Below are 16,134 nucleotides of genomic sequence, written 5' to 3'. Positions count from 1 at the left end.
CAGCAGGCAAAACCATCCTAAGATGCAAGAAACCCTACAAAGGATGGCAAGGCAGCAACCTGCTCATGAGGCAAATTTCCTAATCCCTTTTAGAGGATTAAATTCATGCTCTGCAACTTGAGCCTCCAAAACTAATATAAATTAAAAAAAAAGTTATTGCATCAGGGTATTTTTGGAAGAAAAAGGAGTTTTGCACTAAGCTTGATCCAAAATGCTCTAACACTTTTATTTTTAAAATTTTGATGTATTTTAATAAAAAATATTTGTGAATAAAAAAATACCCACTTCATGGAAAATGTCAATTTGTTTTAGAAAAGTAGGATTCAAAAAAAGTGAAATTTGACTGAAAAATATTGGTCTAAAAATGGATCTTAAGTTCTCAACAGAAAAATTTATAGTAAAAACTTAAATTTTATTTTTGATATAAAGTTAAAAATTTTATTTGAAGACGCAATTTTATAGCTAACTGTTTTATTCTAGGAAAAAAAGATGTGAATCTGAGTTAGAGTGATCTCATTTTGAAAGAAGTTATTTGGTAGCAAAAGGTCATTTATGTTGGATTACAGTTTCTTCAATTAAAATAGTGGGAATGTAGAGAATAACATATTATACTTGCGTGGAAATATTAATGTATTTTCCTTCTATCAACCTACAACCCAGCAAGTATTAAATGACTTTGGAAGAGAAAAAGAAACATTAAATATTTGCGGCTGAACTGGTCAGGGTGAGAATTGATCACTGAGGTCACAGCTGATCTCTGGCAATGAATACAAAGTCTTCCCCACCACCCTTTCTGCCTGGCTTGTCCAGTCCCCTTTCCTGCCTCCACCCTCACCTACAATCCCCTAGTCATTGAAAATACTTTAAAAAGTGCTTAAATAAAAAGAAAATTAAAGTTACAAATGAAGACATGTGCTGAAGTCCTGATCTGAGGCTTTTACCAGTGAGTTCATCCCCCGTGTGCAAATTAGAGCAGCACTTCTGAGCGATCTCTGCTGCAACGGCGTCTGCACATCTGGCTCCCGATTCCCCTCTACACAATGCACTAAAGTCAAGATGCTTGCACAGCTGAGCAGAAGTCCACCAAGGAAACAGCAGCACCTTAGCAATATACTAACACCACCAGGCAGGAACATTTCTACCTGAAAATGAAGCAAGCTTGCCCTCGGGACTGAAAGCTTTCCTGTGGAAAACAATAGCTATAGGAAATGATGCCTGTGATACAGCGGTGAGTGAAGCGCTCACAGGCCGTGAAACGAAACAGCCTTGCCACTAAAGAGGTAACAGAGCTTCAATAGGCAATGCTGATGCTGACTGCAGTCTTTAAGATCTTAATAAAAAATAGGCCATTTCTTGTTTTTGCAGATGCATCAACTGCAGAGGCCGGATTTCCCCCACCCTTACATTTTATTTCAGGGACAGAAAGGTGGATGAAGAGTACTGTGTCTTGTGAGAAGGGGTACATCACATGAATTAAAATCTCTTTTTAAAAAATAACTACAACTGACTATGCAGTACAACATTTTCTAGCTGGGTTCTTTAAAAGCCTGTGACCTACTTTAGAACTGCTTTAAGAAATAAAATGAGCAATAAGAAAAAGATAAGCAGCAGCAGCAATGTTAGCAGCAAGCTAAAATTGGAAGGGATTTTCATTACCCTATTTAAAAAAAAAGGGCCTCCGTCCCCTAAAACCAAACATAAAACCCCCAAGTGGTAATAAAGTGTCTGCTGCAGCGGCACAGCCTTTTCCTTTTCTCTTCCAACTGCACTGTGACAACCTGACCTAGTTTTCTGAGGAAAAAAATAAACTGAGCTGCAGGACTTCCGTAATAAAAATATGACACCTTATCAAAATGAACGAAATCTAAAGATTTCTAATCTCAGCCCTGTTAAAAGATTGGCATGAGCTAGGTGGCATTACAGCTTAGGAAAAGCAAAGGCTACAAGTAGTATTGCTATGTAAGATCCCTACTTCAATTATCATTGTTCCCAGGTATTTAGATTTTTAGGCCCAACGAACGGCCAGTTTTGCTGCTTGCAGAGCTCCATCAGTCTTAACTGCCACCGTCTTACCAAACTTTTCACTGAAAACAGAGATGACATGGTTCTGCAGACAAGCCTGGACTGCTTATTATGCCCACAGGAATTACAGTTTGTGAAGCCACTGCTGGGTACAGTCTAAGAAATGCTGGCAACTGAAAATGTGGCACATATACCCTCTCTTAACATTATATTTGAGCTGTTTAGGGTGACCATGGCAGTCTCATTTTCATGGAGAGGAACTCCATGATGTGCCTCCATGGACCTTCCCAAGGGAAAGCAGGCTTCAGGATGGGCAGTCCGAAGAGGCAGGATCAAATAGGGAAGGAATGGGCAGAAACATTGAGTAGAGCCAATAACAGCCTGATCTCAAAGCAAGAACTACCTACACACTCCGGATTTTTACTGACAATTAACACAGTAGGCATTGCTACAAGACCTAGCAGTAATGATCTTCTGCAATTGCAATCTCTTTGGAACACAGGGATCCAATAATAACATAGTCCTATTAAAATACATATGCATATATTGCATCTGCAAGGTGCACAGACCACGAAAGGTCTAATCTGGTGGAGAAAACCTCAAAGATGTGGTACTCTTTGCACTCTACTGCTTTTACAGTAATGAATTGGTTATACAATATAACTGAGACAGAGAGCAAGAAAGGTTTCCAGGAAAGCGCACAACAACCAATCAACATGAAAAAACACGGTGGGTGTTCTTAAGCAGACTTACTTAACTTCCTCCTGTTTACCCCTAAGTGTTACATGAACTCCTGCTTTGTCTTCTCTTAGAACAGGACCCCAGGAACACTTGCATATGTATGCAAATTAATGCAGCTGAATAATTTCACTCAATTCATGGACGTCAGGTTAGATGATCTAATATTTTCTGGATTAGGTTTTTAACTCTGCATGTTAGGGTTGGTGTCCTCATATCTATTGGGAAGCGCTAGGCACAATTCACTTACGAAGTCTCGACATCTGCACCAAGGTTGCAGTAACAAATTAGTACGATTTGGCTGTGTCTGCATTTCACTAAAGAAGTGGAATTATAGCAGGGTGATTTTTACCTTTTATTCTCTGCCCTGTATTTGTTTTATACATACTGTAAAGCTGGAAAACCTTATTAGCTTAACTATGCAGGTGCATCAAGGGCAGGCTGTTGGTGTTTGGGCTGGAGGAAAAAAAAAAGGATAAAATATTCAGATAGACACATTCTTTTATGACGTGTCCTATATTCACTGTTGATAGTAAACCAGCACATTTCATTCCAACACAGCAAAAGGATATATGACTCACAGTGTAAAAACTCAGTTCTAGAAGAGACCTGACAACAGGACTTTTGAAGGTAGTGAAGCCCTTTAGGAGTGGGGCTGATAGGAGAAAAGGCAGGAAGTGGAGGTCTTCAGCTTCTTGTTCGTCCTCTACCAGGGAGGAAAAATAACGGAGTGTTACTAGGACTGAGTGTAGAAAAAAATGTTGGGTTCGGGTTTTTTTGTTTGTTTTTGTTTTCCTTTTCTTTAAACATGTGGCTTTGTGCATCATCCATTAACCAGAAAAAAAGTGTTAACTGAAGACCTCTTGAGTCTTGAGCCGTTGAGTAGAAAATGTTCTGGCAAACTACGTAGAGTATATCATGGCATCGACTCTGTTTTAATTTCAATCCTCATGTCCTGTGAGCAGCAACATCGACCAGTCCTTCGAGACACTCAGCCCTGGGTTCTGTTCATGTCCTGCCAGTGACCTTTGCCATGTACTTGAAATCTTTGTGCCTCTTATATATGTTACCTGTTCTGCCTACTTAGGAGATAAGGTCTGCTGAAAAATTATGTGACTGGGTATCCTAACATTTCCCTTAAGCCTTAAAATCTCTGTGCCAGACATTAAACATGTTTCTTTCTATTTTAACATAGTCTATCTTCCTAAAAGTGGCTACGATTTAAAATTAGACCCTGCAATGAGTAGACCATGGTATTCTGTCTGTCTTTATTATGATGTGAGGTTACTGACCCTTTCGTTAACTGCCCTGCTGGGATTTTTGTAATGTCCTGGCATGCGAAAAGGTCCTTTTTTTGGTTTTGGCACTATGACTTTCAGAGTGTATTTCTTTCTATGATTATAAACACACGCTATCTAAAAGCTGGTTCCAGTGTAGGATTGCCCTATTCTGATTGAAGGAAAATAAGGCTAAAGTTTATCTGAACACCCAAGACAATCAACATTTGACTCAGACCAATAGAAATAATCAGTAAAGTCTTAGAATTCTGGACAAAATTTGGTAAGAATGAAGAAATTCCTTTCTAACATTTAGGAACATTTTAAGAACATGCTATTTAACTCAAGGATATTGTGGAACAATGAGTCCACTGAAACCAGTAAAGCCTATTAAAGTGACGACGTGAAGCCTGACATGCAGCAATAGCAGAGCAACCATCTTTGCAAACCTAGGATGGAATTGACTGTTTTCAATAGGAGATGATGCTCAGAGTCCATAACTCTGACCAGCTGTGGGGGATAAGGTCAGTCTGAGGAGGAGGAGAGTGGTAAGCAGCAGCAGAAACTGCATTAAGAAACAAATACAGTCCAAGTCCTTTTTGCTAATTTATGTTAAATTTGGTAAATGTTTTCAGTAAAAAGTCTAAGCAAGTGATTGAACAAATTAAGAATTTTGCTACTGTATTTAAAAAAAACCAAAATGTTTTGAGCTTTTAATTTGAAATGTTTCTCAATGCTCTTCAGTTTTCAAGCACCAGACTAAACAAAGATTGACAATTAGAAGATCAGCTTGAAACAGTTTTTCCTCTAATCTTTTCCTTGTTTTTTCATGCAAATAGAATCCCAGACTCACAGAACTCTAATTATGCCACAATTTGGCATGTTATAATACATGAATGAATCATGATGTGGCTGAATTCGAAACTCGAAGAGCTCACTTGAGGAAGACTGGGCTCCCGATAAATGGATTTACAGCCTAATACTGTTCTGGGCTTCTGATAAATAGAATTATAACCTAATACTCTGAAGTATTTTACAGCCTTCCTTTCAAAGGTTTCAGAATGCTTTTGTAACAACAATAATAAAGTAATTCTAAAACACAGCTGTGAGATTCTTGTCTACAGAAGAGGTTAACTCTTGTCAAAGCAAAGTAACTGACTTGCTTAAGGTCAGCAAGCAAACCTGGAGGAGTGGGAAGAAAAGAAGCCAGTCGCTAACGCCTTTGCCATTAGATGGGTCTGCTCATTAGGCTGTATCCATAGCACTGGCCTGGGGCAGTTAAAAAGACTGTATGAAGGTTGCCGGGTGGTCAACCTCCAGTGCTAGAGGTAGAAAGCACTTCTAAAATTAGCTGAAGCTATAAATGTTCCAGTTGTGGACTTTGCAATTGTCCTTAATTACTCTGAGGTTACGATTAATATTCTTATGCAAAATGTTCTGGGTGGAATTTTTCCAGTTTTATGTCAAACCTCTTAGGGCTACAGCAGTTGAGAGAGTTCCTAATTATGAAGGATTTTCCAGTCAATTTGGGTTGTTTCCAGACAGTTTTGGATAACATGGGTTTAAACTCATTTTTTTCTCCCCAACGTAACAAACCCGGTTTACAGACGGGGAACTGAGGCACAGAACAACTTGCTGGAGGTCACTCTGGACTGGATTCTGGTTTCCTGCCTGTGCTCTGTCAACAACTACGCCATGTTCTGTCACTAGGTCGTTCTTTCTATCAATTCTGCTATCTATGCGCACACTATAGGAAAATGAATATTTTTCTGAGTTATAAAGCATCCAAGTGTGAGGCCAGCAACAAGGGCAGCCTGAGGGCAGCCTGTTCAGATCCATTATCCATAATATGCTGAGATGTGCAAGAACTTACCAGTCCTTATATATGGACCTAGAAAAATTCAAACTCAAAGACAACCATGGCTGAGAAGAAAAGTACCTACTAGCATGAATAAAGTACAATCAAAGAAAAGTCTTAGTCTGAGAAAGGGAAACAAGAAGGGATGATAGCTGATGTACACTGTACAATATCAGAGAAGAATGGGGATATTCACGAAAGCTAACCTAAGCCTACTGAGGCTAAGGAACAAGGCACTTTTTATGGTTAAAAGAGATAAATTCCTCTCCAGGGTGATTACCAGCAGAAACTCAAATTAGCCATCATTATAGAGGCAACCGAGGGAGATTAGTTAGCTTTTGTAACAGTCTCGTCCCTCACCGTATCTCTGCTGTAGAATTTTGTTAACTTATTTTTAACACATCAGTTCAGTGTTTTTGGAGTAATGTTTGCGTATTTCTACAAAACCATCCTTATTTCATCCCTCTTACATTTTACAGGAAAATAGAACTGTACGAAACGAGGAGTTCACAGCCTCCTTTCTCACTAGAGCTGCGCGCCCTGTTCCCAGAAGAATGAATTCCACTGCAGGAGCGCAAGCGGAGCATCAGCAGCATTTTGCCATGCCAACTTCCAAGCTTGGGGCTCTAGAGATTTTAATAGAACAGTTGAACTGGAAATCATTAATTTTACGAGCATCCTAGAATTAGTCATAAGACATCATCTTACCCTTAACTGGCAGGGAAGCATGCAGAAAAACTCAGGTCAGTTTTATTCCCCAGGTGATCTAAAAGCCTGAACGGCATCTGGAGCTTGTTTAATTGACAGGAGGGCCGCTCATTCGAACAGGGTCAGAATTTCACTCTCTGATTTTGGGCGTAACATTTGGAAGCACGCTGGTTAAGATTTTCACATTTCTTTCCGTCTGTCCATGGTTAGGCAATACTAAAAGTTTTTAAGTTTTTTTTGAGAAATAAAACTCAGATATGGAAAAAAATGAAGAATGCTGGGCTTATTGGTATATAGGCCACAGAACATATGTCTTAACAAGTCAACCAAAAATACACACTTCGTAAAATATTACTGCCTGCGAATAACCTGGAGATACCATACGTCACAACTGATCAGAATCTCTTTCAAGCAGCTTTTGATTTCATTTTGCTCTAATCTTACAAGAAGGTTAGTATGTCATCTTCAGTTTCTACCAATTACACAACTTTGAAACAAAGTGACTTTTGTGACACTGCAATAAAATTCCATGGCAAGACCATCAGCAATCTGTTATAACATTAATCTACTAAATCCGTTACAGCCTGTTCTGCTAAAATACTCTAGAAATGTCAACTGTCACACAAACGGAAGAAAAATGTGGGTGAAAATATTAACCACAAACAAAAAAAGGCATCTGAAACTTGTTTTCTAAATGTAAGAGATTTGGTGCCCAGCTCCAGAAATAAAACCAGATCTTTTGAAAACAGGGACAGTTAAAGAAATATATTTTCAAACATTTATATTATTGAAATGGAAATTAAATTTGATAGTTTTGTCCAAATTTAATTGTAACCTCGTTATCAAAAAGACTGCCATTATGAAATCAGGTAGCAGCACAATTAATATACATAGACTTTAATTTAAGGAGTATTTCCACAGTTACCCATACTTCTTTTTTAATTCTGCAATATAGGCACACATTTCCAGCACCATTTCAGTATAAAGTGGTATATCCTTTCAACACTATTCTTTCCCTTCAAATTCCAAACCAAAATTATGATCCTAAAAATGTGATACCTAAAAGATAAAACAGTGTCGTATGGGGGAAGAATTTGGAGACGATATTTGATTTTGATGACAAGTCAAAAATATTGCTATAAACACCAGCTTGGAAACTGGTTTTACTTCGAAAAAAACCAAGAACAATCCGTGTTAGGTGTTAAAATTAGTTATGCTAGGAACAAGTTACTTTTACCTTATCAGAAAAGACACTATCTAGAAAGTTTTCTTGCAATAGCAAATAGCTATGAAAGCTTGCTAAGAGATAAAAATGGTGATTCAAATGTCACAGGAAAAAGCATGCACTTTCATTGTTGGCTTGTTCTTTGGAGTAAACAAAATTAATCCTCACCTCATTACAAAGGAAACCCCAAACAACCTTCCCGTAAATTAATGAGCGAGCCAATTAATAAAATGAAAACAATTGCATCCAAAAAAAGCGTGGCATTTCTTTTGGTACACAAAATAGAAAATTTTAGATACATGTGTAGAATTCAGCATCTAATTTAATTAGCAGTTTTGTGTCTGAAGAAAAAAGTTCCCGTTTACTTGCTTAAAATGTTAAATTAGGTACCTTGTATACTACCCCATTTAAGCATTATCAAATAAAGGAATAACGGAAAAGAGCCTCAATACTCACATTTGGTTTTAGGCTGCTTCTCTCGATAACTTGTGCAGCAAAATAAAGGAAGAAATAATTATGTGCCTTCACAGAAACAAGCATTCATCGAGTCCAAAAGAAACAGAACACTTTGCCAGAGCTATTTGAGGGTCCCATCAGAATTTGGCTGGATGGAGGAAGGCTGAGGGTCAGTTTGTTTCCCTTAGACCTCATGACATGCAAATAGCTGGCTGCCTCACCACCGAATCAAATCATTCTTTGACATATCGTGTTTACAAATTGCAAATACATACCATGTAGGAGGTTCTTAAAGGAACATATTTCAGACAGTTGTCAAAAGGAAAAAGGCACTTCTGTTAAAAAACTAAAGAATTAAAACTCCCCAAAGCCCCAAACCGTTTAGTACAAGGAAAAAAGAAAAAAAAAAGAAAAAGAAAAAAAAAGATGGTTCATCGTTCATTCCCAGATACACTTTGGTTCACGCATAATGAATCCAAAAGACCTCATCTGGGCTTGTAAATCAGAAAAGAAATAGAGAAGTCGTGATTACTGAAGTCTGACTGTTGTGTACAGGAAATAGGGGGCAGGGAGAAACACTTTTCCAATTTCAGAAAAGACTTTCGGGGACCCAGCAGAACTCCTCTGACACTACTACAGCAATTTCTGGGCTGGAATAATTTGCCGCTCGTCCGGCAGGCAGGAAGGTGTTCATACAGCGCGACCATCAGAGTGGCAGCAATGGCCTCCTCTAGGTTCTCCCTCGGCATTTCTCAGTTCTGGCCTTGTTTGGGTTGCAGTCCTCTCTTTTACCTTTTGCTTGGACAGAACAGGGGCCAGCTAACTTTCACAGACAGTCTACTGCATGCATGGAGCGTACAGAAGTGCTCATACTTCGCGTAAGGCTCTATGGAGACCTTTAACCAATCCCAGCTGAAAGTAAGGATACTGTGTCCATTTGAAAATGCAGGCTGAAGTTAAGCAGAGTGAAAAAAAGGATGGCTGCTTGTGGTATGAACCACGACTGACCTCCAGGCAGATTTTTCCACAACCGAGAGCCAATAGATCTGAATCATTTAGTCTATAATGTCAAGTGGGTGGGAGCTGTTTTATATCACAGATAGAAGAAAGAAGGAAATGTTTAAATGGTTTAAAGATGTATTACGTTATCTGAAGACTTCAGTAAAATTGCCAAATCTGGTCATGTTCTGGAGGTTATCTGTGTCTAGGTAATATCTTGCAATTAAGACTGATCCTCTGATTAATATTGCCAAGAATTGACCTTCTCTATTTGTGGCTGACTTATTTATTAAACCTCTGCAGACACTTATTTTGTCATGTACTTAAACTAGATTGAACTCTTTTCTCATTTTTATAAGAGCTAGAAGCTTTATTTACACCATGCACTTTTCAAGCTTGCGATTTTTGCAGACTGAGAAGACAGAGGACAGGTTAGGTGTGAATTTGAGTCCAGAATGAGAATCATGAATAGCTTCCCCTTGCCTTTACTTCCAGAAAGAGAAAAGTGAAAGTACAATTCTTGACCAACTACCTTCTGAAGTTCACAAATCAGAGCAAGACAAAAGTATTACCCAAACAGATCCGTCAAAAGAGCTAATGACACTTAGAAATACTTCTAATGCAATATGTTCTTTCCGGAAAGGATGAGAAGTACAGACATCTCCTCCAGCATATCACTTTCCTTAAACTTCAAAGACTATCCTCAAATTTGTCTAACTGTAGGTAGAGATCATAGCTATGTTAACAGAAGACGTGCCCAGAGAAGCATTTAAAACAATCGGTTTTTGCCGACAGGTGCAAATTGAGTATAACCGAAGAGGTCAACAAAAATTCTGCTGCTTCTTCAGAGTATCAGCTAGGTGATGTCTCCTACAGCTCTCACATCTCCTCCTGAACTCCCTGAAAGAGAGAGCAGCTTATTCCATCTGACCCCAGACACGACCTGTCTTGACCTAGCTTCCTCTTCATATTGAGGATTTGGGAAATTAATCAATCAAATGGTGTTTCTCTTTAAACTACTCAAGTCGCTCTTCTGAATTCAGATTATTATTTTTTTAATTTAAAAAAAAAAAAGTCATTCCTTAACAATTCCTTAAATAAATAAATAAATAACTTGTTTTCCTGAGAAAACATCTTTGGCACTTACTGAATATGTTCTGTTATTTGGGTCAGCAGAGAAAGGAATTCTGCTCTCACAAGTATCCGGTTTACACAAAAGCTTCAGCTAATTACCATTTTCTATGTTTAAAGTACAATCATAATTCAAAAAGTTTGAGTAGCACATATTTGGAGGCTCAAAAAGCACTCAAGGGAAAAATCACTACATGCCTTGTTCTTATATTCCTCCCTAGGCATCCACTTCTGGCCCTTGCTGGAGACACAATACTGGGCTACGCAGACCTTTGATCTGACCCAGTACAGTCACTCTTGTGTCTTCTGCAAGAGTACTAAACTTTTTTCTAACCCCCCCCCCCCCCCCCCCCAAATGTAGCAATTTCCATTTTCCGGGCCTAGGGAAAATGTAACTATTACTTATTAGAAGAAATTATTAGAAAAATTCAAGGAGCAACCACTGCATGAGTAGCCTACTCATGAGCCTACACAGAGAAGTACTGTAGTTTTATCTGAACAAGCCGTAAGATGGATTCATGCAGACAACAAATCCCAGTACTATTACTTAGAAACTTGTGCCAGGTTTGTTTTTTTTAAGAAGCTGCGAAACAAGATAATTGGAAAGAAGGCTGCAAATTCTAACAGAGCAACAGTTTGCGTATTTCCAGCAGACCTACAAATAACCAGCTACAAAAGTCACATTTTGCCACTTAAAAACAGGGAAAGGAAAGGCTGTTGCTGAGAAGGGTATTATTCTACCTATGGCTAACGCACCCATTCCAATTTGCTGAGAGTAGCAGCACATGAGGCTACGAGATGCATGTTTATAAATAGTTGTGTATATATACACACATGCATATATACACATCAGCTTTACGAGTCTATAAAAATATAATGGTGGTGTTTAAATACCGTAGGTGAAGGGCAATGAGAGGCTGACACTAAATGCTTAAAACCAAAGTAAAAGCGTCAATTTGTGTACTTCGTATTGCCTTTCATTTTCCTAGATATTCCAAAGGGCAGTTTTGTTTTGTGAACTGAACCTCTGATTTCTAAGACAAGATTACTCTTCCTCCTGCATACATTCCTCCTAGGGAGAGGAAAAAACTCATGAATTAGCAAAATATTCAGGAAATTGTGAATATTCCTTTTCTTTCTTTTTCAAAATACTTCTGTATCATAAACTAAAGACTGATTTTCCACATCTAAGAGACAACAAAAATATCTGGGAAGGTTTTCCAACCTATGTCTCCTCGAATTCTTTTAGTAGCCAGAAGGTATCTCTGAATTGTAGTGCTTCCCTTGTATCTACTTCAAAGAATATATTTTTTTAATCATTCTTATAACATTGGCTACAATATAGCAAGTCTAACACATGATATAGTAAGTTTTATAAGAAGTTCATTATTATTCCAGCATAAAACAGTATCAAACAAAAATACAGGGACACTCAGAATGGCATGTTAAGTCAAATGGTGCATGTTACCAATTGCTGGTTGAAAGCTGCAAGTTGCATGATCAACCATTGGCTAAGTCAACAGAATGCATTTTAAATACTTCATTTAATGTTATTAAAATAATTTCATATTTGCATACAGAATGTCATATGGCGTATTATTTACAAAATAGTTCAATATCATATAAAATTGTCTACATTCAGTATAGGAACGTAATAATTATTCTGGCTAAATAACAAGAAATCAAACCTATTCCCTGTATGCAAACTCTATTTCTTAAACAAAGTTAAACAGCCTGAATATTTTTCATCTCTTACTTCTCGTTGTCCTTTATTGTCAGCTGTGACGGCCTTCAGCCAAGGAAAGAGAAACAACTACCTTTGCTTCTGCCTTACAACTGGCAAACTGTTTTGCCTTACAGTTGGTAAAAGATCATCATTGATGTGAACATTGTTAAACATTACTGCCTTTTATATATGTATAAAATTCAATTTTTTACCTTACCAAAATTAACTTAACATTGGTTAATCTGTTCCTGAACTTCCATAGTTGGCCTCTTCAACCTTCATTTGTTGCTATTTCAGGCTTGGGAATTTTTATGATCAAGCTTGTAAAATACGTGAACTGTTGGAAAACAGAAATACTTGAACAGAGTAGGGATTGCACAGAATTTTTTTTCTTTCAGCATCAAAGAATTTTGGCAAGAATGGGTGAATGACATTTTTAGTGAAAAGAACTCTGTTACTTTTCTTATTGCTCAAACCTGATTTTAAGCAAAAACATGAAATTACACATATGAAATCAATGGGCATTACTGAAGTAATACAACTAAAATATTTCTGGTTTGAAAATTATCTTATCTTAAAAATAAGCTAGAAGTATATTTGACATACAAGAATTATGTCATTAATAGTGGCAGAACTCTATTTTACACATTTTTCCACTTTCCTGAAGACATGCAGTACCGCTCCTGTAAAAATAAGGCTGGTAAAAAACTTGAGGAAAACACTTTAGCCAGTATTTCGGTCTATAAAGTTTATGTAGAAAGATCATAAACTAAATTCTTTTCAAGAAACTCAGGATAAACAGAATACCACAAGTTCTCTCAAGGAGCTGACAGAATGCAAGTGAGTGCTTCTAACTGCTATGGGAACTGGACTAAGAACTCAACAAGTCCACCGAATGAACATATAGCACGTAAAACATGGCAGGCATAACAGTATTCATCCACTCCCAAAATGCCAGTGCAAAAGGGTACCACCTCCTCTGCCCGAATTACAAGTTTTAAATGAATTGTTATTATGGACATTAACAGAATACATTAATAGCATGAGTGTGCCGATTTTCATAAGCTTTCACTACATTTAGAAACTCACATTAGTACTGGGTCACTTTTCTTAAGTTTAGCAATGTACACTTGTACTCAATGTTTTTACTGTTGCGGTCCAGTGAACAGAAGCTGTAAACATCCACTAATGATATCAAAAAGTAAAGATGGCCTTTCCTTGGTATACTATTAGGTATCAGTATATCTTTCAAAACTAGTATTTGAAATTAAGATATACAGGCAATCCTTAGATCACTATGAATCCAAATCAGAGAAATAAAACTATAAGTCTGTGTAAGTATGGAACAGAATACACTGTTACTTGAAGAACAACCATTTCTTGAGGCCTCACATGAAGATGCCAATTGAAAAACACTAGTTTCATACCCAGTGTCCACAACTGTGCTCTGTCACATCTACATTTAATGTGTGTTACACGTACACTGTAGTAGTACATAACAAAACTCCATTTGCCACCATCACCCAACAACTGTGTTCCCTGGCTGTGACTTGCAATTGTTAGAAGCCAAATTTTAAAGTTTGTCAAGCATTTTCTGCTATCCTCCCCTTCAGCATAAAAAAAATAAAATCTGACTATATCATGGATGTGGATGCACTGAATAATAATTTTATTCCTCTGTTACAGAAGATTTCCTAGGTCTGAGAACAAGATCTTTGATAGCAGTAGTGATTTCCTGGAGCTCTTTTCGAATGGTATCTGCGCCTTCCTCCTCTTCCAGGTTATCTGTTGTGTCACCGTCTCCATGTTCAGTTTTCCTACTCTGGCTGATCAATTGTTTCACTACTAATCCCTGGTATTTGACTAACAGAGAATGCTGATCCTGAGGGGAAAAAACAGAACAAAACAAAGGAATGTCAATGTTACGGAGAAGGTACACAGACCTTTAATTAAAAAAGCATTCTCCCATTCTTGCCTAAAGAGGGTAGTGACACATAAATATATTTCCATCAAGGTATTTTGCAACCTAAATTCTGAGAGACATTCAAAGAGGCAGAAACATGAAAGTGCATCTATGCTGCAAGAACAGGACAATTAACCACTGAAGCAGGAAAGCAATGCAGTTAGTAAACATCACCAGTTTTGACAGTTTAAATATAGAATTTCAGTATTTTTACTTTTGAAGAGGTATATCTTTCTTTAAAACTGAATTAGAAAAGTTTAAAAAGCAACCATGCTCTAGCTGGGAGGAAAAAGAGTGTAAAAATTTTCTGTTATATGAATTAGAACATCCCTCAATACATAGCTGTCTCTACGGATAAAGACAAAAGCTACAGTACTAATAACAGATTGATTTTTAGTTTTATTAAAAAAAAATTGAAGACAGATCCCTGAAATGATAGGTTTGAAATACAGTACAGATTAGAGAAATTGTATATTCTGTACATGAAGTAATGATTAGACATGAAACACAAAGGTGCCAGTCTTATGCAGCAGAAATAGTATAAGGCACAACTTTTATGTTGTGTCATAGAAAAAAGGTACTTTCCCCTTGAAAATCTAGAAAGGAATACCTCTGGGATCTTGCCACTTAGGAAATTAATGATCTGTGGTACTGATCTTCCTGGTGCATGAAGCATACAGTGGGTTGAAAACTGAAATAACAGTACTGATGTCAGGTGCAGAACAAGAGCTGGATCTTCTGTGACTTTTAGCTGTTCAATCAGAGCTTGTCTATGCTGAAACAGGACTTGCCTAAGGAACAGGAACACATTATATAAAAATATGTTTCTCGTTCTGTCTTATAGTAGCTGATAATAGACTCTAAAACATATCTAACTTCAACTAATTTTAATTTTCTCCTCTGACTGACCATTTCTTTATGTGAAATTCCACATTAAAAAAAAAAAAAGCTAGCACTGGTGTAGCTCAGATTTTGAAAGCCCCCTAGAGAATTTATAAACTATGTCATAGTAAGCAGTGAGTCAAGCAAATTAGCTAAATATGAACTCTCCCCTCCTCCTTCTCCCATGGAATTAGGACTGCTTGACTTTGTATTTTTCAGTTAAACAGTTTGGAGTGGAAGACTGCCTCTTACTTACACATTCTGCGTGACTGCTACCAAACTAACCATCTAACATTTGTGCAGCAACAGAGCTACATTTCACGTACTGTGCATAGAATAAATAAAATTAAGGTACCTTTCCTTTTTTTTGTCTCCCTTTTTCACCATAATACCACAAATATCCACTGCAGAATCAAGGCACGAAAGAAAATCTTCTACGCTCTATTAAAAAACGATATAAATATTTAATCTGTGTTAGCAGATTATAAAAAAGGATAACTACTGTTCACAATTAATCACACAAACAGATGACTGTGAATACATTTGGAATAAACTGGGAAGAACCCAGAAAGTAGAAAGTATTTAGTAGAAATTAACTTTATTCATCTTCTAATAGTTCATATACTTCAATACTGAAAAAAACTATAACCCATTAGTCTTAAAAATGGAATTAAAAAAGGAATACATATTCTACGATTATTTACAGGTATATTTTTTCTTAAGAAACATATCAGTATAGCCTTTTGCATAAAAGAATTAATAAATTACTTTCCTTTGTACTTACACTGCCATAATCTGAAGGTTTTTTTTAAAATATCCAGGATTTTACTAGTTAAGAATACATGGGAGAACAATCAGGAACTTCAGGAACAAAATACAAGAAATATCAACCACTTTAAACTTCAGATTCTCTCTCAGCTTTTAGTTTTCTCACCTGCACATAAAAGATACACTGGATTCCATCTAGAAGCAAAGAGCTAGGTGACTATCAGTATCCAAATGTAAGATCGCCTTTTCACCTCTTACAATTCACAGATATGAAAATGTACTTACTCTCATTGACTTACACAAATTCAAAAGGTTACTTTGCCTTCGTCCTTCACAGCAGCAGCAGTTACGTACTACACTATGTATATCAGCTGTTTTTAG

The 16,134-nt window shown here is 37.1% G+C and overlaps 2 protein-coding genes across 2 annotated transcripts in view; both read right to left on the bottom strand.

Annotated features, from left to right (window-relative positions):
• Positions 1-8,437, bottom strand: part of FHL5 (four and a half LIM domains 5) — a 31,634-nt gene extending 23,197 nt beyond the window's left edge. The window contains exon 1 of the mRNA XM_009320135.1: positions 8,285-8,437. The gene's annotated coding sequence lies outside the window, so the exon portion shown is untranslated. The remainder of the gene's footprint in view (positions 1-8,284) is intronic.
• A 3,356-nt stretch (positions 8,438-11,793) lies between these two features.
• The window catches only part of UFL1 (UFM1-specific ligase 1), a 42,393-nt gene continuing 38,052 nt past the window's right edge, over positions 11,794-16,134 (bottom strand). The window contains exons 17-19 of the mRNA XM_009320164.1: positions 15,341-15,426; positions 14,714-14,894; positions 11,794-14,022 (exon numbers count right to left, since the gene is read on the bottom strand). Of these exons, the coding sequence (XP_009318439.1) occupies positions 13,810-14,022; positions 14,714-14,894; positions 15,341-15,426 (480 nt within the window). The 3' untranslated portion in view covers positions 11,794-13,809. The remainder of the gene's footprint in view (positions 14,023-14,713; positions 14,895-15,340; positions 15,427-16,134) is intronic.

This window comes from Pygoscelis adeliae, unplaced genomic scaffold (genome assembly GCF_000699105.1).
Source record: "Pygoscelis adeliae isolate BGI_AS28 unplaced genomic scaffold, ASM69910v1 Scaffold41, whole genome shotgun sequence".
Taxonomy (NCBI): Eukaryota; Metazoa; Chordata; class Aves; order Sphenisciformes; family Spheniscidae; genus Pygoscelis; species Pygoscelis adeliae.
Note: the sequence above shows the minus strand (reverse complement) of the source record. Positions and strands in the feature narration are given on the sequence as shown.